The sequence below is a fragment of the Canis lupus genome, chromosome 5 (assembly GCF_048164855.1).
Source record: "Canis lupus baileyi chromosome 5, mCanLup2.hap1, whole genome shotgun sequence".
Lineage (NCBI taxonomy): Eukaryota > Metazoa > Chordata > Mammalia > Carnivora > Canidae > Canis > Canis lupus.
The window spans coordinates 74065082-74087630 of NC_132842.1; the positions used below are offsets into that span (position 1 = coordinate 74065082).

At 43.2% G+C, this 22549-nt stretch overlaps 1 protein-coding gene and 1 long non-coding RNA gene across 9 annotated transcripts in view; one reads left to right on the plus strand and one right to left on the minus strand.

The window, feature by feature from the left end:
• Window positions 1–22549, minus strand: part of ARID1A (AT-rich interaction domain 1A) — a 69792-nt gene that overhangs the window by 27701 nt on the left and 19542 nt on the right. For 6 of the 7 annotated variants that reach the window (XM_072827642.1, XM_072827643.1, XM_072827641.1 and 3 more), the window contains exons 2-4: window positions 16993–17205; window positions 15204–15656; window positions 13870–13986 (exon numbers count right to left, since the gene is read on the minus strand). In XM_072827642.1, coding sequence (XP_072683743.1) covers window positions 13870–13986; window positions 15204–15656; window positions 16993–17205 — 783 coding nt within the window. Of the gene's footprint in view, window positions 1–13869; window positions 13987–15203; window positions 15657–16992; window positions 17206–19107; window positions 19265–22549 lie in introns of those variants that run through there. The other variant, XM_072827644.1, reaches the window with a different exon arrangement.
• Window positions 424–10709, plus strand: LOC140634124 (uncharacterized). Of its 2 annotated transcripts, XR_012031653.1 has the most exons (3): window positions 1068–1249; window positions 5065–5195; window positions 8574–10709. It is a non-coding gene; the product is annotated as an uncharacterized lncRNA (long non-coding RNA). The 2 variants fall into 2 exon arrangements; XR_012031652.1 differs by lacking the exon at window positions 5065–5195 and having other exon boundaries at window positions 424–1249.

Consider the following 22549-nt stretch of genomic DNA (forward strand, 5'->3'; position numbering starts at 1 on the left):
GAATAGGGCTGTTCTAATCCCAGCAGGAAACGAGCACTGTAAAGCTCAAGAAAGCAAAGAAGTTAGGAACTCCCTACTTTCCCCAAGTTAAGCATTTCCTGTTAGGAAAGCCAACCACACAGACCTTATTCCACCATGATCAGCTGAAATCCTAGAACTTGAGCAAGGAGGGTGGGAAAAGGGGGAGAGGAAGGAAACAGAAAAGAAGTCAGAGTTCTAGATATGAGAAGTCTAAGGGAGAGGGGGTGTGGCCTTAGGCTTCCACCTCCTCTAGCTGCCCCTCAGAATTATAGCAACCAGAAAGCAAGCAAGGATGCAGTGTGCATAAACAGGGAAGGCAAGGTTGGCACTGTGCTGAACACAGCTTAGACCAAGGTCTACAGAGCTCAATGGCCTCCTTGGTTTGGCATTTAATCCCCTAAATTTATATTTGCCAGTGGTCTTCCCTACTATGGCCTACTGGTTTAGATAAAATCCAAAGATTTGGGGGAAGGTATGGAAGAAACATCTGAAAATAGGGAACAAATAGCATCTTAAGCCAGAAAAGACAGGCATCAACCCAAACGCCCAAAACCAGAAGAACAACTCTGAACACAAGACACAGTCAAGTTCTAAAAGGAAAAGATGAGGGGCACCTGGGTGGCTCAGTGATTGAGCGTCTACCTTTGGCTCAGGGCATGATCCTGGGGTCCCAGAATCGAGTCCCGAATCAGGCTCCCCAGGGATCACGCCGAGCCAAAGGCAGATGCGCAACCACTGAGCCACCCAGGCATCCATGACCAACTATTCTTAAGAGTTCCTCTGAACACTGATCCCGTTTGTCCAAACTTTTTCTTCTACCTTCCCCAGAATGTCAGGAAATTACCTTCACTTATCTCCATAAACAATATTCAATATTCCTCCCATATCAAAGCTGGCCTTAAAGGGCAGGTTGGCTGACTCTCAGCTTGAGCCTTCAACTCTTAGTTTCCACTTTCAACAAGACCTGGCTTCTTAGCTTCCTTGGGAAAGGTCAAATGGGAAGCAAGCTAGCCATATGAAGGTGAGCTCTGCCCAATGGCAATCAGTGACTATGTCACAATACCAGCCAATTCCATGTGGATACCAACTGGGGAAGATGGAGAAGTTCAGGCTGTGGAAGTAGATGGCATAAGAGAGCAAGCACTGGCCCCCAAAGGTTGAATGCCAAATATGTTAGAAACATGGGGCGGTAAAGAAAGACAACAGAATTCTATGCCTGATTTATCAGGTATGTTAATATAGCTCCATATACCAGGGGTCCTCCCCTCTGGACCAAGTTTGGTGGAACAGATTCTCACTCTGGTGTAGGAGGGTCCTCATGGCTTCTGAAGGATAGCATTTCTAGGAGGGCTTGGTTTATTACTTGTTTGAAAAGCCCAATACCCCTCTAACCCCCAAGGACAAATGAGAAACAGCTTGGCAATCACACATCTGGGGGCTAGCTTTCTGATTTTGCTGGTCTTTTTAGAGAAGGACAATGGCAGAAGCCAGCGCATGTACTTCACTGAGGTAATCTCCCAAACAGCTTTGCAGAAGGTTATAAAAGCACCAATAGGAGAGAGGGGGAAGTAGGGTAGGGGGTGGAAGAAAGCCATGGTCACCAAGGCAACTGAGTTCATCCATATGTTGACTCAGGAATTGTAGGAAATTCTAGTTTTTGAGGTTTCTTCCTTCCAGAATATTTCCTACATCTTCCCGGAGAGTAGACCTAAATCCAGAAGCTACAGTATCACTACCTTTGCCCAGAAATCTCAGCCCCACATTTCTACACACCTCTTCCTCCTCTCCAAAGAGAAGAGAATATGGCATTTTTTCTTTCTCTTCAGCTTTTTACCTATACTTTTTTTTTTTCTTTAAGATTTTATTTATTTATTCATGAGAGTCACACAGAGAGAGGCCCAGACACAGGCAGAGGGAGAAGCAGGCTCCCCTCAGGGACCCTGATGCAGGACTCAATCCCAGGACCCCGGGATCATGACCTGAGCCAAAGGCAAATGGTCAACCGCTGAGCCACCCAGGTGCCCCTTTACCGATCCTTTATAGGAATTGGTCCTAATAGTGAAAACACTGGACTAGAAGTCAGGGAACTGAACGTTCTGATTTACTAAATGACCTTGGGCAAGTCCATTGCCCTTTCTGGGCCTTCGGTTCCTCATATGTAAGTAAGGTAAGGAATAAGGGGGATGGTTGTAATTTTTGTGTTGGTGCAGTGAATATTCTGTGGACTAGCTCAGGCTACCTCCATCCCACTGAGGTTAAAAAGCTAAAAAAAAAAAAAAAAAAAAAAAAAAAAAAAAAAAAAACCCACATTTCCCAGAATCCCTTGTGAATGGGTTTAGATACAATTCAGGTTCTACTAATTAGAAGCAAACTCAAGATTAGATCAAAGTATGGCAGAGACCATATTTCTGTCTCTTTTACTTGTTCCTACAACAGCATTTTGGCTTCCTCTTCCAGTAAACTGGATGCTGCTTCTGGTGGCAGCAGCTGCTCCTTCTTGACTCTAGCTTACTAATCCCTGGATAGCAGACTTAGGGCAATTAATATGATAGTGGCTCAAAGACAGGAGTTTCCCTGGTGGGTCAAATCTAGTTTTAGGTCCTGCTCCTGAAGGACAAGCCTAGAGCATGCTTGCTTCCTCAATCTTTCTAGCAATTTTGTAAGCTCAACTCCCTATATTAAATCCCTCTCTATTAAACATACCTAGGCCTAGGGTTCGGTATAGAAACCACTCCATCTGACACAGGATTATCAGATGATCCCCCAAAGAGTAGTTGTGAAGAAGAGAGAAGGACAGAATTATTCACAAGGCATATTCTCTACTAAGACATCTTCTGGGGAAAATGGGTAAGATGGAAGAGCCTTAGAACTTTACAATACATTTGTCCAGAACAAGCTCCTTCAATTCTTCCCTTTTTTAAAACCTCCCTGTACTTTCTCCCTCCCACTCTAACCCCAGGGCGGGGGGGGGGGTGGTGGTGGTGGTGGCTATTGAACTGCTCACACAGGATAGAAGGCTGAGTCAGCACATGCTTTCTTTCCATCACTATACTCTGCAAGCTTTTACTCTGCTGAGGATAGCATTACCTGCCCAACCCCATGTAAGTATTCTCTGGACTTTAGGGAGGTTTGGGATAAAAAGGGTACCAAGTGTCTTCTGCAGTAGCAAGAAATAGGCTTGTAAAGCTCCAGGTGAAAAAGAACCAGTCCTGACAACACTGCACAGCTGAGGAACGAAGACAGGTTTGGGTACAAAAAATCCCAGCTCATCTTCTTGTAGCAATTTCTGGTCTAAGCAATGAGCCACCAGCTTCCTGTAGCGGGGCTAGGGACAAACTGAAGAACAAGGTCAAATCCAAGGGGTATGGTTTGCTAGGTGGGAAAGAGGTATACTTCCTGCCAGTCCTCAGAAGGGCTAACTGATCCCAGGAGCCATCATACCAGAAGTAAGGCTCAGTTAGTTTTCAGACTGAAGTTCTTCTGAAGAAAACAAAAGGTTCTAGCAAGAGGAATCTGTGTGAGACACACAGGCAGGAAGCAGAGCTGAGCCACCAGTGACTAGAATAGAAACAGGAAATGGGCCCAGGAACAAGCATACAGTAATGTGCTGCAAGCAGCACAGGCTCTGGCAGGCACCAGGCAGTATCAAGGGCTGGAACAGCGTGACTAAGATGGAGAAGCGGATTGGCTAGCCCTGCCAGAGAACCAGCGTTCTAGAGAAGGGATGGCTACTTGCACAAGGTACACGCTGCTCTGAGCAGTCTGGGCAGATATGACAGAGGGGGTGGGAATTTCCTTTCTGAGACTTTTTAAGAGCACCTGGGCTACAATTCAAGGGGAGCAAGCATAGATACCCAGTCAGATACAAAGAAAACAGGTCACCAACCTCAGAAAGGCCCAGCTTCTCTGAATACCAAAATTGCTAGTGGCATTTTTGTTACCCCCTTGAAAATAAGCCATCAAAAGCCTAGGCAAAAACTGTTGGCCTGTTTCCTTTTACCATGAAATATGACAAAAGGCAACACAGTGTAAAATTTAAATCCTTCAAGCATTTCAATTTTTTATTTTTTTTTTTTTTTTTTTTTTTTTTTTTAAATTTTTATTTATTTATGATAGTCACAGAGAGAGAGAGAGGCAGAGACACAGGCAGAGGGAGAAGCAGGCTCCATGCTCCGGGAGCCCGATGTGGGATTCGATCCCGGGTCTCCAGGATCGCGCCCTGGGCCAAAGGCAGGCGCCAAACCGCTGCGCCACCCAGGGATCCCCGCATTTCAATTTTTTAAACCTTCAGAGGATTTCTGTCACTCCCCCCAGGAAGCCTACACAACAAAAAGCTGGTTCCCAAGCTCAGGTGGGCAGCAAGAACCTGGGTCTGCCCAGCACAGGTTTACCAAGTGGGACTAGCTGCCCTGGCACAGGCACTAGATGCAGACCTGATGTCCAAGCAGAGGTGCCTGCATAATGCTGGGCCAACATGAAGAAACTGGGGAAGAAATCCCAGAGAAAGTATTCCAGCTAGGTTCTGAAGCCACAGTAGGAGTCTGCTGGGTATTCAAAGAGAGTGGGAGGGTAGGTGGGCAGACATCTTTAGCAAGAAGACAATGGCAGGAAGGACCGGGGGTTGTGAGGAGCTTGAGACACACCCAAGAGGCTGGAGAAGAGGCTACACAGGTCTGCTGGGAGCTGCAGATGGCCCCACAATGGGGTCAGGCCTGTAGATACAGGGAACCAGGGCCCCCAGAGCACTGTAGAACAACAGGTGGTGGTCTCCCACTCCTATCCCCCCACACTCAGAGATTCTTGAAATTTTATTAGACACAGTAAAACTCCAAAGTCCCCAGCTTGATATTTCATTTGAAAATTTTACTCTCAGTTCTCAGGGTCTAACTCCTTGCTTCTAAACCATTAGACAAATGAATCACCTGGGGATCTTGTTAACGGTGTTGGGATTCAATAAAGCTGTGCGGGACCCAAGAACCTGCATTTCTAAGACAATTCCCAGGTGATGTCTGTGCTGCTAGATAATGGACCACATTTTTTCAGGAGCAAGGATCTACCTGATTAACATCAGCATTAATCAGGACACTGTGCTCTAAGAAGAAAAGCACTGAACAAGGCTTGCTTCCATCCAACCCAAGGGGAACCAAACTCTAGTCAACTTTTCACATTTTGAGGTGATTCCCTAGTTCCTCTAGCTGACCCGTCCTATCAGTTTGGGCATGTTCCCTCTCCCACCCCTCCCTGTACCTCAGCTGTCCTTTTCATAACTCATCTGTGCCTCCATGACAAGAAATCCAGGGAAAACAAAAGTGAAATCCCTTCAGGACAAGTCTAGTAAATATTAGATGGTATAGGGGTTGAGGCTTTTGGCTGACCTTGAAGAGAGGATTAAGATTGTCCAAGCCTTTCTTCTGCTGGGTGGGATGCTAGAGGAAATACTTAATTTGAAATATCAGATAGAGCTGGACTAAAATCCTAGTTCTGACCGTTAGTTTCCTTCTTTAAGATTTTATCTATCTAAAAAAAAAAAAAAAAGGTTTTATCTCTCTCTGTCTATCAGAGAGAGAGAGAGAAAATGGGCAGAGAGGAGGGGCAGAGGGAGAGGGAGAAGCAGGATGCCTGATGAGCAGGGAGTTTGACATGGGACTCAATCCCAGGACCCTGAGATCATGACCTGAATCAAAGGCAGATGCTTAACTGACTGAGCCACCCAGGCACCCCTCCTCTTAGTTTCTTCTAATACGAAAAAGGAGTGGTTACTAGGTATGTTTCAATTCCTGCTCTTCTAGGAGGATTGGTGTTGCCTGTAAGCTCTGTTCCTGGCCTCACTCCTGCCCTCTTAATATCTGGATTCTACAGGAACAACATAGTTCCCCTCCCATTTCCTCTTTCCAGATCACTGTAACCCAAGTTCTGAGAACATCACAGTAGTAAAACATGAGTGCTAGCTAATAGCTACAGTGTTATTAAGTGAAATCTAAAGGAGGGGCTTGGAAACCCAAGTGATTTAAAGGAAAAAAATTGTAATTAATTTAACGAACATTAAAAATCCTAATCCTCTTCTCCACCTAATATCCAGCATCAATAACCTCCACTCCTACCTAACCAGAAGAAACAAGTATGATCCAGCACTTTGACAGCAGTCTCTAAGACTTTTCCAGTCAAGGGTATAGTGTCCTTTGTGAGCTAACCCAGGGAGTGCCCTTGATTGCTTTCCTTCACAACTCCTGAAAGAGAAGTCTGTTTATACCCTCCTAATATTCTGCCAGCATCTCCACCCTTCTATCTATCTGCCTTATACACATGCGGGTCTTCAGATGAAGTGGAGGAATTTGGGCTGATTCAGCTGCCCCCTCCCTTCAATGCCTTTCAAGAATGCTCTTTGTCTTTATACCTTTCCCGGTTTATTTCCTTTCCTCTAGCCCTCAGAAATCAGGTCCTCTCCACATCTATAAAGGATCCCAATAACCTGCTGCCTGACAAATCCAACTTTATACTCTTTGAAATATAAATGTGATGTGGACCATTCCCCCTTTCTTTTGGCTTTCATAAATATGATAATCCTGGTCCTCCTTCAAGCTCACCAGCTATTTGCTGGGCAAAGGCACTGTCCAGGGCTCTCACTGGCTCCTCTCTCCATAAGCCATGGCCTGGGAGGCCTCCTTCATTCCATTGTTAACTATGAATTACACCACAGACAGACATCTCCCCAACTCGAACCAGACTCCACTCTTAACCAACTTCCAGTCTCCTATCTCCAACTAGCAGCTAAACATTTGTCTTTAAACATTTCACTACATGGAACTTACCTTCTCCTCCAAAAATGTGTTTTCCTATTAACCTTTCTATTTTTGTCAATGAGATCTTTCTCCCCACCTCATCTCAGGTCTATAGTCTTTCCTGCACAAATCAGAGCTGGGACTAGGCTGGCTATGCAAAGAGACAGAGGGGAACAACTCCATACCTCTCGTCAAAATTATTCCAACAGTTGAACTTCTTCCCTTGCTTCCAGACTCTCTCCTTTGCAAACCACACTATACACGAATGGATTGTTTTTTTAACGTTATTTTTATCATGTTACTGCTCCAATAGCCTATCTGCAGGTCTGTAAGATCAAATTCATATGGCTTAGTAGGCCCACTAGGGCCCTAACCCCTGTAATCTAGCTCTCCTTTCTGTTACTCCCTACCCCCTAGAAGCCTAATCTCATCAATCCCTCAGTATCAGCTATACTATACCCCACCCCTATCTGGCCTCTGCTCAGGCTAGATTTTTCCTTTCCAACCTCCCAAGTATGTCCATAACTAAGGTCATTTTAAATTCTGCCATGATGTTTAAATTCTGCCCTCAACTACTCAGACATAAATGATCACCGACTTGACCAAATTTTCAGAAAGCACCCATTGTAACACTCAGGCATACATTCTTCTATTTGTTTTATTAACGAAACAAAGAGGATACTCAAGGGCAGCAACCATGTCATATCACAGGCTACCTCTCAGAAGGCATCAAAGTCTAACCCTTGTCTAATGCCTGTCTGCCTTCTATAGAATACCCACAGCAAACAGTGTGCTAGCTTTTACTCGAGGGACAGGAACCTTATCCACTGTTTTTTGTTTGTTTTTGTTTTAAATATTCTCATCCTCCAGATCACAAAAGAACTTGTATCACCCTTGGGCTTAAACCTATAGGCAACAGGTAGTCAGAGGTTTTGTTTTGTTTTTGTTTTTGTTTTTGTTTTTTAAAGAGAAAGAGAGGCAGAGACACAGGAGGAGGGAGAAGCAGGCTCCATGCCAGGAGCTGGACGCAGGATTTGATCCCGGGACTCCAGGATCGCGCCCTGGGCCAAAAGCAGGCACCAAACCGCTGAGCCACCCAGGGAATCCCCCTAGTCAGAGGTTTTTAAAGCAGTAATGTTAACTTGCCAGATTTCTTTTTAAAGATTTATTTATTTGAGAGAGAGAGAGAGAGAGAGAAAGAGAGAGTGAAGCAGACTCCCCACCAAGTGGGGAGCCAGATGATGATGCAGGGTTCGATCTCAGGACCCTGAGCCCAAACCAAGAAGAGTCACTTAATTAAGCCACCCAGGTGCCCCCAGGGTTGATTTTTTTTAAGATGACTAGTCTGATGATTATGGAAGGAAAATAAACAGAACCACCAGGGGCAAGGCACTAGGTAGGAGGTAAAAGGGGCCTTTAAAAAGGGGGGCAGGGGCAATGGGTAGGACAGGGGAAGCCAGATTCGAAAGCCATTTCTGAGGTAGACTAGGAGGAGATGACCAACTTTTGGAAGGGATCCAGTGATGTGTGCCACATGGAAAACTTCCAGGGTGGTACTGAAAGTGCAAAGACTACACACAGTGTTTCTCTCAAGTCTCTTTTCTTTCCACCATTTTCAAGCCATAGCCTTCCCTCCAGATCACCAAGAGTCACCACTGTTATATTCGGTTACCACTGTGGTTTCCTAGTCTAGTAATTTTTTTTCCTTCTCTTTTCAAAGGGCTACTACCTAAACTCACTATTTTTTTTTAATGTTTTATTTATCTACGATAGTCACACACAGAGAGAGAGAAAGAGAGGCAGAGACACAGGCAGAGGGAGAAGCAGGCTCCATGCAACAGGAGCCCGACGTGGGATTCGATCCCGGGTCTCCAGGATCGCGCCCTGGGCCAAAGGCAGGCGCCAAACCACTCTGCCACCTAGGGATCCCTAAACTCACTGTTATTAAAGTATGGTTTTTGGAACTTCAACACCACCTGAGAGCTTGCTGGAAATGCAAATTCTTAGCTCCCATCCTTATACCCACTTAATTAGAATCTCTCTGGGTAGAGGTCAGTAATCTATGTTTTAATTAATCTCCAGATGATTCTCAGTGCATGCTTAAGTTTGAGAAGCACTGATCTGGTTAACCTTTCCAGATCTGGGCTTTCAATCCTATATCCATTTTCCACCACTGAATGGAAACTCTATCTCAAGCCTAAAATGTAAATTTACAAATGTGCCTCAGTAAGAAAAAAATTGGGAAACATTCACTAGAGAAACCACACATACTTGAATGAATCACTTAAACAGAAGCTTGTATTTTATTTTTTTTATTTTTAATTTTTATGTATTTATGATAGTCACAGAGAGAGAGAGAGAGAGAGAGAGAGAGAGAGAGAGAGGCAGAGACATAGGCAGAGGGAGAAGCAGGCTCCATGCACCCGGAGCCCAATGTGGGATTCGATCCCGGGTCTCCAGGATCGCGCCCTGGGCCAAAGGCAGGCGCCAAACCGCTGCGCCACCCAGGGATCCCTAAACAGAAGCTTTTAAAGATGCAATTCCAAGTCATTCCCGGAAATGATTATAATTGAAAGTCAGATACCAATTTTCAGATAAGACCCTTAAAGATTTTGCCCCACGCTCAAGAAAATTAGAGACTTAATGAAACACCTTGGGCAACTCGGGTGGCTCAGTGGTTTAGCGCTGCCTTCAGCCCAGGGCGTGATCCTGGAGACCCGGGATCAAGTCCCACGTCAGGCTCCCTGCATGGAGCCTGCTTCTCCCTCTGCCTGTGTCTCTGCCGCTCACGCGCTCTCTCTCTCTCTCTCTCATTAATAAATAAATAAAATCTTCAAAAAATAAATATATAAAAGTTAAAAAAAGAAAAAAAGAAAAGAAACACCTAAAGGTTTGTTCACCCATTCCTTACAAGAACTTTCTTACCATAAGGTGAAGTAGTGGCTCTTTATAAGATAGATGACAAACCCTAACCCCTTCTTAAAGCAACTATTAGAAAGCATAAATAAATTCATCTGTCCTCTAAATGAAGTTTGGGCCTTCCTATAAGGCTGTGATACCTGCCTTGCCCTAGCAGTAAAAACAACAATTTTACAATATGGTCAAGCTGTCCCCTGTCAGCCATACACTTTGTGAATGAACAATGTAATAAATACTGCTCAGGTTCATTTGTTCACTGAATTAGAGACTACTTTATGCCATGCACTATGATGGCCAAGAGCAAGACAGAGACAGTCAGCCCACACTGAGCTTGTGTTAAATAATTGAAGTTACACTTAAGATAAATACTGACTGAAAACATGGGTGCTACGATAGTCTGTTTTAGCAAAGGAAGCTGACACAGTTTGGATTATGAATCTCTACCAGGGCTACAAATCAATCACAGCTTCTAACCATAGCAGAGCCCAAGTTCCCCCAGCCCCTCAAATGATTCAGAACTCTGTGAACCCTGGACATTGTTTTTTTTTTTTTTTTTTTTCTTTAAGATTTTATTTATTCGTGAGAGACACAGAGAGGCAGAGACATAGGAAGAGGGAGGAGAAGCAGGCTCCATGCAAGGAGCCCGACATGGGACTTGATCCCAGGGCCCCCAGGATCACGACCTGAGCCAAAGGCAGATGCTCAATCACTGAGCCACCCAGGCATCCCCTGGCCATTGGTTTTGAAAGATCATTTGCTCCTCGGGTAATTCTAAGATGCAGCCAAGGTAGAGAACCACTGGTCTGGGGCATCATGTGATAGGTGTTAGGGGCACATAGATCAGTAACGCAGTGCCTGCTCCCCCAAGCTTACCATCAAATGAAGAGACCCAAATGTAGAGGTATTAGCAAACTGCTCTGGTGACATGAAGCAAACAAACCTCAGATATAGGATAGTATTTTTCTTGGTACACGGGTAGGGAAGTGATCCCAGAGGGCTATATAAGGTGCTTTTACCTATGTTAGCAAGGTCTGCTTGCTTGCTTTCTTTCTTTTTTTTTTTTTTTAAAGATTTTATTTATTTATTCATGAGAGACATAGAGAGAGGCAGAGACATAGGCAGAGGGAGAAGCAGGCTCCATGCAGGGAGCCTGACGTGGGACTCGATCCCGGGACTCCAGGATCATGCCCTGGGCCAAAGGCAGGCACCAAACCGCTGAGCCACCCAGGCGCCCCAAGGTCTGCTTTCTAAAGATGGGTCCTGAGGCACCAAATCATTCTTTACACCTTTTAAGAAGTCTTAAATATTGCAGAGGTTTTTGTTTGTTTGTTTGTTTGTTTTTAGGTAAAAACTGCCTTTAGCCAGTGAGGGCATCAGAGCAGTTATTTAGGCTGAGTTTTGACATTTGATCAGGAAGGAGTTTTCTGAGGAAATAATCTTGAAGATGTAGTCTGAAATATGAATAAGAGGAGTTAGGAGGAAATGTGTATTAGACAAAAGGAAAGGCCTGTGCAGAGATCTAGACGCAGAAAAAAGCATGGGGCTTTACAAAACCTAGACAAAGTCCATAGCAAGGCAAAGGGCAAAGAATTATGAAGTAGATGTTCTCAAAGTGTCACCCCTGGTCTAGTAGCATCAGCAGTATCAAGGAATTTGTTAGAAATGTAGTCTCAGTCCTCCTTCCAGACCTAAATCAGAAGCGGGGGGCAGCTTATATAATATTAAGGATTTTGGATTTTATTCTAAGATTAATGAAAAACAGTTGAGAAGTTTTAAATAGAGGGATAACATAACCAGGATAAAAGCAGCTAAATGGTTTGGCATTAATAGCTGAGCAAACACTCCTCAAAATCTAATTTTTGTAATAATCAGGATCAGAAATCATGAGTCTTTAAATCAAGGGTCACAATCATAATGCCCTTAGGGCTAAATGGATAAGGTGAATGAGCAAAGAGGGGAATGTGAAAATGGGAGAGGCTTAGCTTCTCTTCTGGAGCCAAATACAAAGAGGTGCCCCATATACATCTGCTGAGTGAAGGAATGCACCAGCAAACCTAGGGATTCCTTGACACAACTGCTTCAGAAAAGAATGGGCCTCTTCTAGGGAATCCCGACTTCTTTCTTCAAATGTGACCGTTTCCCAGCCTGGCTAGGCAAATCTGGCATCAAACCAAAATTTCAAAGAATAACCACCTTTTGTTTCTTAGTCCAAGTAGCAGAGGGATAAAAAGCAATTCAACAAACAACATGCCAATAACCCAGCCAGCTCACCTCCCACATAGAGCTTCTACCACAGAGCAAATGACCCATTTGGATGAATCTATAGTAGAAGCCTGAGCTTGGGAATGCTCCTTGTGATAGGCTGCCCAGGAACAATCCTCCCCTGGGCCCACGAAGCTGCCAGTGCCTTCACTTCAGCAGGTCAAATCAGAAGCCCTGGATTTGACAATACAAGGCTCTCAACCCTTAGAAGACATGCAATGTGTTTGTATGCTAGGCTTTCTCAGGACTGAAAAATAACAAATACAGTTCTGCTGGAAGATTACTAGGAGCAAGCAGAAACTTTTTGATGGGGAACAACTTAAAACATTGACAAAAATCCACTGATTTGGTTTCTTGCCACAGTTGCACCTCACTCATTTAGCTACAGACCACAGATGATGAGGGAGTAGTTACATTTCTGACTGAATCAGGTTAAAAAACACATTCCAGTCAAGTTTGGGATGCAGAAAAGGACTGCAACAGTAATTAATGAAAAGGGAACAACAAGGGATTGCCTTATTCAGACATACCCTCACCCAATTCCTTAACTGAGAGTCAACAGTCTCAGGGTCCCATCTGACAGGGGCTATGCACCCTGGCCTGAGATGCCTGTTATAACAGGTACTGAGGGATCCCGTAGACCTTGCCCTATCCAGGTAATGCTCAGAGATCTTCAGGGAAAGCCACAAGAGGCTTTGTGATGAAGAGAGTTCTTGCCTCCTACCTATTCCTTAAAAATCCAGAAACCATTTTCTCCCAAGTCAGAAGAACTAAAGAGAAACCTTTGAGTAGAATCAAGATTTCAAAAGACTTATCTAGACATGTATGGCTGAATTTCTATTTACTAAAGCAGGATTTGTAATGGAAGGTTTGCTACCAACTATCTTATTAGATTTTAGAGTAGCCCATTTCATTCCTGTGCCCAGTAGATTAACTTTCAGAGCCTGTGTAACTTGTTCACATATACCACTAGAGCTAAGACTAGGGGTAAATGTTCCCAGAACCTGTCTACTATTATCTAGTTGGTACTATCTCTCAGGTATCAAATATAGTCCCTATGTCCTCTGAGGAGAGGATGAGAATGTCTGACATTAATGCAGTGCCCACAATGCATGAACACTCTATTTTGATCTATCTCATGTTAATAACCACCCCACAAAGTGGGTTCTTTAGGTTCATTTTACAGATGCAAAAAAGAAGGCATGGGAAGGTTAATAAGTGACTTGCCCAAGGCTACAGAGTTAGTGGCAGAGTCAAAATGCAGACTCAGGAACTCTGGCTCTAGAGCCCAAGCTTTTCATCATCAGACCATACTGCCTTTCTCAGGATACAGTCAGTCCATCCATAAACACCAATCAAGCATCTGGGCACCAAGCACTCCACTAGACAAAAGAACCTATTCACACAAAGGACCAGAAAAACTGCTTTTACTCAGCCCATGATCAGTGTGACATTCCATGCTGGATGCACCCCAGATCCTACCTCCTAGCCAAACATTAAGACAAAACCCTAAAAATTTAGCCCTCAAAAGTAAGGTCAAAATAACCCTAAAACTTCGCTCAACTTTGATGGAGAGCAGACAGAGCTTATAACATCTTCATCTTCTCTGTCCCTTACCTGGTCCATGCCTCAGAGCCCAAGATTTAAAAAACAAAACACAAAATTAAAAAAACTCTACAGAGATCACCAAACCTACTTCCCAGGCAGCAAGCCAAAACAGACATTCCACAAGTTATCCATAAATTTCTATTTAGAATTTTCAACCTGAATTCAAGAAATAGCTCATTGTTTATTTAGGCCACACCACCAAAACATCCAACCAGAAACCAGTTTTCTTTGCTTTTTTTCTCTGCTCCATCACCTTTCAGAGGTTGGCAAGAATACTCACAGGCAAGCTTGAGGGTCTTGACTGAAGACTCAGGTTCATATCTTCTTGTCCTCCCTTACTGGAGGTCATTGAGGGGGCTGAGGATGCCTGAGACCCAAATGAATCTTGAGATAACTCCTAAAATAAGAAAAACAAATGCTGTGAAGGCCTGGTACTGGTAAACCAGGCAAGCTTGCTTCATGGTAAAAGGGCTATAGGACTGACTGTCTCACGGAGGACAGGTGGGAGCAAGAAACTCCCCAAGTGCCCTCTATATTATCTGAAAGCAGAAAAATATAAGGTATGGCTCATAAGACAAGAATATCAATGAATACTGGGTGACATATGGAATTGTTCGATCATTATACTGTACACCTGAAACTAATTTAACACTATGTTAACTGGAATTAGAATAAAAACTTAAAAACAAAGTTGCTGGCTTAATTAAAAAAAAAAAAAGAATGTCAATAGTGGATTAAGACTCTGAACAGCACTGCTGACCATCTATCAGCACAGATAGCTATTCCTTGGGGTTAAATGCTGAAGTATGGCTAACTAGAAGTTTTATCCATCAAGGAATGAAAGCAATTAAAAAACAAAACCAAAAAAACAACCTCATGGTAGAATCTCTGCATTAAAATGAGTACTGCTTCCTTCAAAGACATTGCCTTAGGATAAGATATTTATTCCAATAATGGCCAGAATCATTAGTGGACCTGTCAGGACTCGGGTACTTCTTCTCATTTTTGCTCTTTAAAGAATAAAGCCCAAATTGTTATTTTTAGGCTTCTTCATCTACCTTATTCAGAGACATGGCTACAAACGTATTTTCGCTATTTCCTAAAATCAAATCCACCTTTAACAAATGAAAGGACTTGCCACCACTGAGAATATTCTAAAGAATGTAATGTGAGCTCTGATGGCAATTTCAAATGAAGGGGTCCAAAATATTTTGAGCAATAGCAGAATGTGATGGCAGTTGGAATGAAAGTACAGTATAGCCTCCTAAAGTAACTTTAAAAAAAAAAAAACACTCACTTGGATGATCAAGTTCTGAATGCTAGGTTATAAAATAAAAACAAAAACAGTCCCATTATCTTTAGTTTCTTATCTGTCTATGTAATTTTCCATTGCCTTATTTCTTCATCAGTAAGAAGAGCCACAGGTATTTTATGCAGTTAAGAAGGTTATGCCTTTATTAGTTCAATCAATCTAGTTAGCATGTTTACCCAGAGTTTAATTGGTTTTTAAGTGCACATTAGAGAACCAATTTGTATGGCAAAGTCCTCCTGACACCAAGCCCCGAGCTGCCTGTGGTCACACACGGGGAAGGGCGAGAGGCAGGGCCACCTTACCTGCGGCGGAGGGAAGCGCTGCTGGGAATAGGCAGTTTGCTGTGACTGCTGAGACTGGGGCTGAGGGTATGCAGCCTGCTGGGAGAGCGTCGAGGAGGCTGGCTGCTGAGGTTGCTGCTGCTGGTAGGGAGACTGTGCCTGTGGCTGTGAGTAGGGGGGCTGGCTCTGGGGGTGCTGCTGGGTGGTGGGCTGCTGGGAGGGGTATGGAGTTGGGGACTGCTGATGCGGAGGCTGGGATGGCTGCTGGGAATAGGGAGGCTGAGAAGCCTGGAGCTGTGGTGGCTGAGACTGTGGCTGCTGCTGATAGGAAGGCTGGGCGTGAGGGTTCTGGGACGGTGGCTGCTGGGAGTAGGGCGGCTGCTGCTGCTGGGGGTGAGGACTTTGCTGGTTGTAATATGGAGTTTGGCCCTGTTGACCATACCCACTGGGGCCTTGTTGTCCATAAGGAGGAATCTGTAGAAAAGGAAAGGATACTTTTAGCACAGACTCTTCTGGATGAATAAAGGTATTCCGTCAGAAGCTACAGTCTGAGGAGGAGTATAAAAAGCAGGTATGCCAAGCCTCCCATCTAGAAGATCCATGGTTTTTCCTACTATGCCTTTCTAAACCGAGCCAGGAAGGACAGCCCAGCTGGGTTACTAGTTGGTTTGTCTACAAGTGGACTGCATTCATTCACAGAAAACTTACACTAACATTTGGGCAACTTAACAAGAGTTCAAGAGCAGCCGTTTTCACCAATGAACTTCCTCTTTACCATGGTTTAAGACTGTTCTGTAAGCATTAGGAATCTATATCCTAGCCACAACAAATAGTCAATAGCAGCCTGGCTAAGGCGACTGAAAACCTAGGGTTTAGTAACCCAGACAGCATGCAAATCACTAAGCTACTCTGGTTCTCTTTTCATTCAGTCTTCATTAAAAAAATATCTGAGAGCCTACCTGCTTACTTGTACCAGGCACAATTCTAGCATTTGCAGGGTGGGGCAAGGTGGGGTGTGTGTATTTGATAAATTGGCCAAAAGAAAAAAAAAACATCCAATAATATCCACCCATCTCTCCATCTTCTCATTGGAAAAAAAACCCCAAAAAACAAAAAACTCCCTAAAGTGACAGTATCCTATTTTCCACATTTAAGGGCATATTTTGCTAGAATTCTTAGAAGTAAAGTTAGGCTTTATATTCTATCCATCTCCGTTTTCAGTATGAGTATTACTCAAATATAAATGATAGAAAATGCTGTCAAAACAAAAAATGACAATAAAAAGATAATGGTGCAGATGGCCAGACAAAAGGAGATGAGGGAAATCTTAACATTTTTAACAGCACTGTTAGCATCACTACTGTTCAATCTTCCGCTTTTCTTCTATTCCCAGTCCCTCCTAATCATTTAAAATCAGATGCTATATATTGAAGACTTCAGGAAACATCAAAGGCCCTTTCCATCCCCAGGGCACACAATAAAGGGCTTTTCTTGATTGTAGTAGATAGGTGCCCAGCTCCTGCCTTTTTTCCACACCTCCTTCAGAGATCACTACTCAGTGGGTATCAGCAGGCCAACCAGGTCAAAGGACACAGATATGTACAGCCTGTGGCCAGGGAGCAGTTTTTCTTTGTGCATACATGGGATGATGCCCACAATCTTGGCCTTGTAAGTAGCATTGTAGCCAACTGAGCTCTTGGCCTATGCTCCTTTCGAGACGTTTAGATGCCAAAGACTCATTCTGATTCTACAGCTCAAGACCACATCCTGGACAGCAACAAGGGTTAAGGTAATTGGAGTCATCATCTACCTGCTGTGCATAAGAGAGGCCACCCATGGCACTCTGCGCCCGGCCTTGCATGGCCATCGGGTACCGCTGCGGGGTCTGGGACCCATATGGCTGCCCTGGGTACCCATGTCCTTGCTGCGGTCCTGATGAAGGTCCCTGTTGTTGCGAGTATGGGTTAGTCCCGCCATATGGCTGAGGTCTCATCTTGCCCATCTGATCCATTGGACTGGATGGCTACAAAATAAAAAGCATTTCATTAACCTGAAGCTTTGATAGCCTCTGGCCAATATGAACATAAACCCAAGCGTACAGGTCTGTATGCCACAAAGGAAAACAGTTACTGTGAAAAAGTAGTGGTACAGACCAGTAATCCTTGGGCAAGTCATTTAATCTTCCTCAGAACCTTGATTCTGCCATATGCAAAATGTGAATACCACCATGAAAGCTATGCACTACCTTTATAAGTGTGGTACTACTTGAGATCCAAGGGACAGGCCAGGTGTGGAGCAATGAATATATGTACTCTGTGGTGTAGAAAATCAGAACAAAGACCCTTCATTGGGAAAAGACGGTGCTGTTATACTCTGCCAAGATCTTATTCAACACCACCAAAACTAATGCTTCAATACTATAGTTGGGAATTCCCTTGTTTTTTTTGGGGGGGGGGATTCAAATATATAAGCATGTAGACTTTTCCATTCTTTAATAGTGGAATCTTTTTTCTTGCCTATCTGTAACCTGTTCACACTATGGCACAAGCACTTACATTTGTGCTTTCTTCCAAATAGATACTGTGGCTAAGTTATAGTTGTTGACTCTGAATTTAGAGCCTTGGGCATCTCAACTAAAAAGTTCATCTCCTTTAATATTCAAGAGTTTGAATGTGTACGGAGGATAGAACCTTTGTCTCCTTAAAGGACAAGATATAGAGGTACACCAATAATGGAAGTTCAAAATACAATTCACAAGTATTTGGCTACAAACACAGCTTTCTTTCAGCTCTTTGTGGGACAACAGATTCAATCAGCTCATTCACTTTCTGACACAATTCTATCCTATTGGATCTATATAGGTAGGACAGACCCAGCATGTTTTCCAGCCAGAAATACCTACCTATATCAATGGGGATAAGAGTAGGGGGTGTCTCTAAACACCTTAAATAGATACACCCAAGTTGAAGATTAGGCCTGGACTTGACACAAAACTTGAGAACTGAATCTTAAATTGGGAATGGGGAACAGATATTAATACTCTGGGCCTGAATATCATTAGCCCTGAAATTAAGGAGTTCAGTGGTTCTCAAACTTTAGCAGGCATCAAAATCACCTACAGGGCTTGGTAAAACATAGGCTGATGAGACTCATCCCTAAGGTATCTGATTTTACAGGTTCAGGGTCGGGCCTAGATTATATACTGGTAATAGTTCCATGGTGATTTTGATGCTGCTGGTCCAGAGGCCACACTTTAAGAACCACTGGTCTAGATTAAACTTAAGGTCCCTTCCTGTTACTGCTATTCAGTAGTTAATTTTCTATAACTTAAGGTAGATAAGACCTTAAAAAAACAACAAAAGCCCTCTAAGATAAGTGGAGGGAGGCACATTCAGATAACTGGTTCTCTGCACATTTCTTTTGGGGGCAGAGTACTACCTAAATATTTTTATAATAGAGGGAGAGTTGAACTGTCATGAGGAAAATGGGTAAGACAAAAGCCACAGAAACTCTTCTAAACACCAAGAGGGAAAAAGCAAAGGCAAATTCTTAGGCTGCAGCAAAGTCTGAGCTAAAAAGGTAACAGTGAAGATGGAAGCACCCTTCAAGTTTCTAAACTACCGTGAACCATAGTAATAGTAAATTGTATCCCAAATCACTACTGCATGTCAATATTACTAAAGTGATGTTTCTAACAATCCCACCTAAACAATATTTGCGCAAGTCCTCCCTCTGTATCAGAAGCCCCAAAAAAGTCTGTCATTAATTTTGGAGCTACATGAATTCTTTGGGGACTGTTTAGGAAATTCAAATTTAACAACAACTGGACTAGTGAGTAATAAATAGCATGTGGTCTTCCCCAGATACACTTAGCAATGAAGCCAAAACATCACCAGTCTATCCCATAAAGAGCTCAGGGGCTTACACAGCCACATTATGCTGCATATAACGACCAGATCCTCATCTCATCCCCAACTGCAGCTGCTGTCCATGTGGCCCTCAGGTGAAGAGACTACATTTGCTGAACAGAGAGACTAGCCCACTCTAGGTATCTCTGTCAATCCAGGTCTCCTCATAACACAAGAGGGGCAGTCATTACCATGGTTACTGTGGAGCTTCTAGAGCAGTAGCTATCAACCAGGGCTACAGATCAGAATTTTCTGTGAGGCCGCACAAATGCCTGGGTCTTTCCCCAGAGATTCCAACTTAGTGAAATCTGGAAGGGCTTGGGCTTCCCCACCCCTTCCACCCCTTAAGATTCTTGGCTGACTCTAATGTATACTATTAACTGAGATCTAGAGACACCCTGTCCAATAAAATTTTCTGTGACATGTGACAGGTATTTAAAAATATGGCTAGTGTAACTGAGAAACTGAATTATTTTTATTTACTTTTAATCAAATTCAAATAACCACATGTGGCTAGTGACTGTCATACTGGACCGCACAGTTCTAGAGCAATGCTCACAAATCGTTTTCATCTTTCCCTGTTCACCAATAGCTCCAAACTTCCTATTTATATCCGGTACAGTATTGCATAGAAACAGTAAAGAATGTAGTAAGTCTGTAAACTTGAGCTCAAATCCTAACTCTATCACTGTCTGATCTTGAACATAAGTCCATCTAAACAGAGAAAACTTTTTCACCTAAAATGCACATAACTTGGAGTGCCTGGGTGCCTCAGTCAGTTGAGCACCCAACTCTTGGCTTCAGCTCAGGTCATAATCTCAGGGTTGTGAGATCAACCCCCCCCCCCGCCCCCGGGGCTCCACGCTCAGCAGGGAGTCTGCTTAGGATTCTCTCCCTCTGCCCCTTCCCCACCCTCAATAAATAAATCTTGAAAAACAAAAATAAAATGCACATAACACACTACACACAGTGCCTGGTATTTAAATGTCCAATAAGTAGTAACTATTATCGATAATGATAAATAGTGCTTCTGCCTGGCTCTAAAGCCCTCCACAGTGTGCTCCAGTTCTACACATTTTTCAGTTTCACATCAACCTAGGCATGCCTAGCTCTACACAATGGTATCCTGCCTCGCCCTCCTATCCACAATGGCTTTCACTAGCAGAAACAACCCTTCAACAGGAAGGCACTTCCCATTCTTCAACACACTCTCAATCTGCCACATTTCTAAATGTCCTAGAGTAAATTCAGTCAGAATTGTAAGATTTACCACTTCGTTGTCTAGTTAACTGACTGCATCTCTCAAGACTAGGAAGCCAGAGATTGGGTGTTTTTCCCTTCAAAGTCCTTTAGTGCAGAGCTAGGGGTCAGTAACTCCAATGTGCTAGGCTGCCCTACTGTAAAAAGTAGGTAGGGGACACTATGGGGAGAAAGCCCAGATCAAATCATCTAGCCATAGGGCCAGGGTGCACCCTAAACCAGGCTATGACTTTGAGGGAAGAAAAAAAAATGTGGATTGAACTGAAAGAAAAAAAGAGGGCAGGATGGAACAAACAGCCAAGGGAAAACAAGCACACTTTTGAGAAGATTCTTATGTGCCATCCTACACCAGAGAAGTCTTCAAACTGCAAAGACATCCTCAAACATACTGCTTAAAAACAAAAAGTCACCTTTTGCTCCCTCATATCTAGGTTCCTGTACTCCCAATGGAGGACAGTTACTTAAGAGGGGGATAGATAATAAAGGTTTCAAGGATTCCTCTATCAACTTTAGGAAATCTTTGTAGGCCAAAAATAAATGCAAGTCAAAGAAATTCTTATTCTAAAAATAAAATTAAGACATTTCCCCTTCCTGGACATCAGATTTCTGACCCCTTCCCTTCACCAAACATTTATCACCAACAGAATCAGCAGCATTGCAAACTAAAATATACTCAGTTCAAACAATCTGACTACTCTGGTCTCATGTCAAAGTTAAACATCTGTTCGTATCAGAAGAGGTAGAGACCTAACTCACACTTCTGACATTTAAAACTATTGTGAAAGATTTGTGATTTGTAGTTATAGATGAAATGCCATCTTACAATCTCTCATAACAGAGAAGGGGGCCTTAAATCATCACTAATCAGTTTTATTGAAAAATAGCAATTTTAAGCCAGAAAAATTCCTACTACATACAAGACAGAAAAGCCAGTATCAGCAGTCAAGCAGGCACCAAGGAAGAGGCAGGGGATGGCAAACACCAAACTCTGGTTGCAAAGAGCCAGAGATTCCACTCTGGGAATGATGGAGAAGAAACTCTTTCAATAGGAAACCACAGGAGTAGATTACTGTGATTACACTTCAAAAGCAAAGGCTCTGCCACAAAGACACATAAATGAGAGGAAAATGCTGTCATTTTGATCAGGAAAGTAGGGCCCCTTGCTATATACTCTCCTGCATCCATTAAAAAATAAAAATAAAAAAGAGGGAAAGAGCCATAAGGAAAAAAAAATCCAATTCCATCTACCACTTATCTCTTTCCAGATCACTGGCCATGTCACAAACTGTGTGCCAAATAAAACGCATCAGAAGATGCAGTTTAGGGGCATCAAAGGCAAGGATGCCTAGTAGGCTAGATCCTCTGAATATTCAGAACAGCTTGTTGACTAAGCATTTGCTTAGAGTCCCTCTATTCCAGGCAAAAGAAATTATATGCCCCTCCAGACCAGTGGGCTAATGGTGGGATCCCTTACAACTTCTTATTGCACCAAGGAAAGCCCTAACAACCCTCAGGATTCCTGAGATAGAACAAACTTCAAATTTTTCAAATTCTGACTGTGACTGAGAAGACAGCAGAGAAGACCACCCTCAATGCCCTCTTCCTTCAAACTTCCAAGTAGAAAGATACTATTCACCAAAATGTATCACACCATTCTGTAGTGGCACCAAGAAAGATAAACTTAACTTTCCTGAAATAAAAGTCCAACCTAAGAAAGCTCTGGCTTCAGTCTCAACCCAAAGATACAGAAAGGAAGTGACCAGGCAGCAAATGTTTAAGGAACCAGATTTGGTACCCAAAGACTGGAAAGAACAGGAGTAGAGATGGATGGGCCAGGGCTGCAGAAAAGGTGTCCATCAGAAACAAGCCTGGACTACCATTTGTTCTGTCATCCTAAATGCCAACTAGTTGGGGTCAGTATAAACTTAGTGCCATAACCTGGAATTTGGACATTTAAATATTATTTCTTACTCCTTGTGCTTTCAATTCATTCCTGGCCAGATTTGTTGTATGACTTTTAATAATAACAATAAAAAAAGGCATCCCTGGCTCTTTAACCGAAAGAACCCCCTAATTGATTCCCACAGTAATTAACCTGCATTTTACCTCAGAGAGCGGTAGTTAAGGAAGTCGGCACTGCTATTTATAACTCATCTCAAATTGAGGGCAGACTGCCTAAAATCTAACACATCCCAGCTG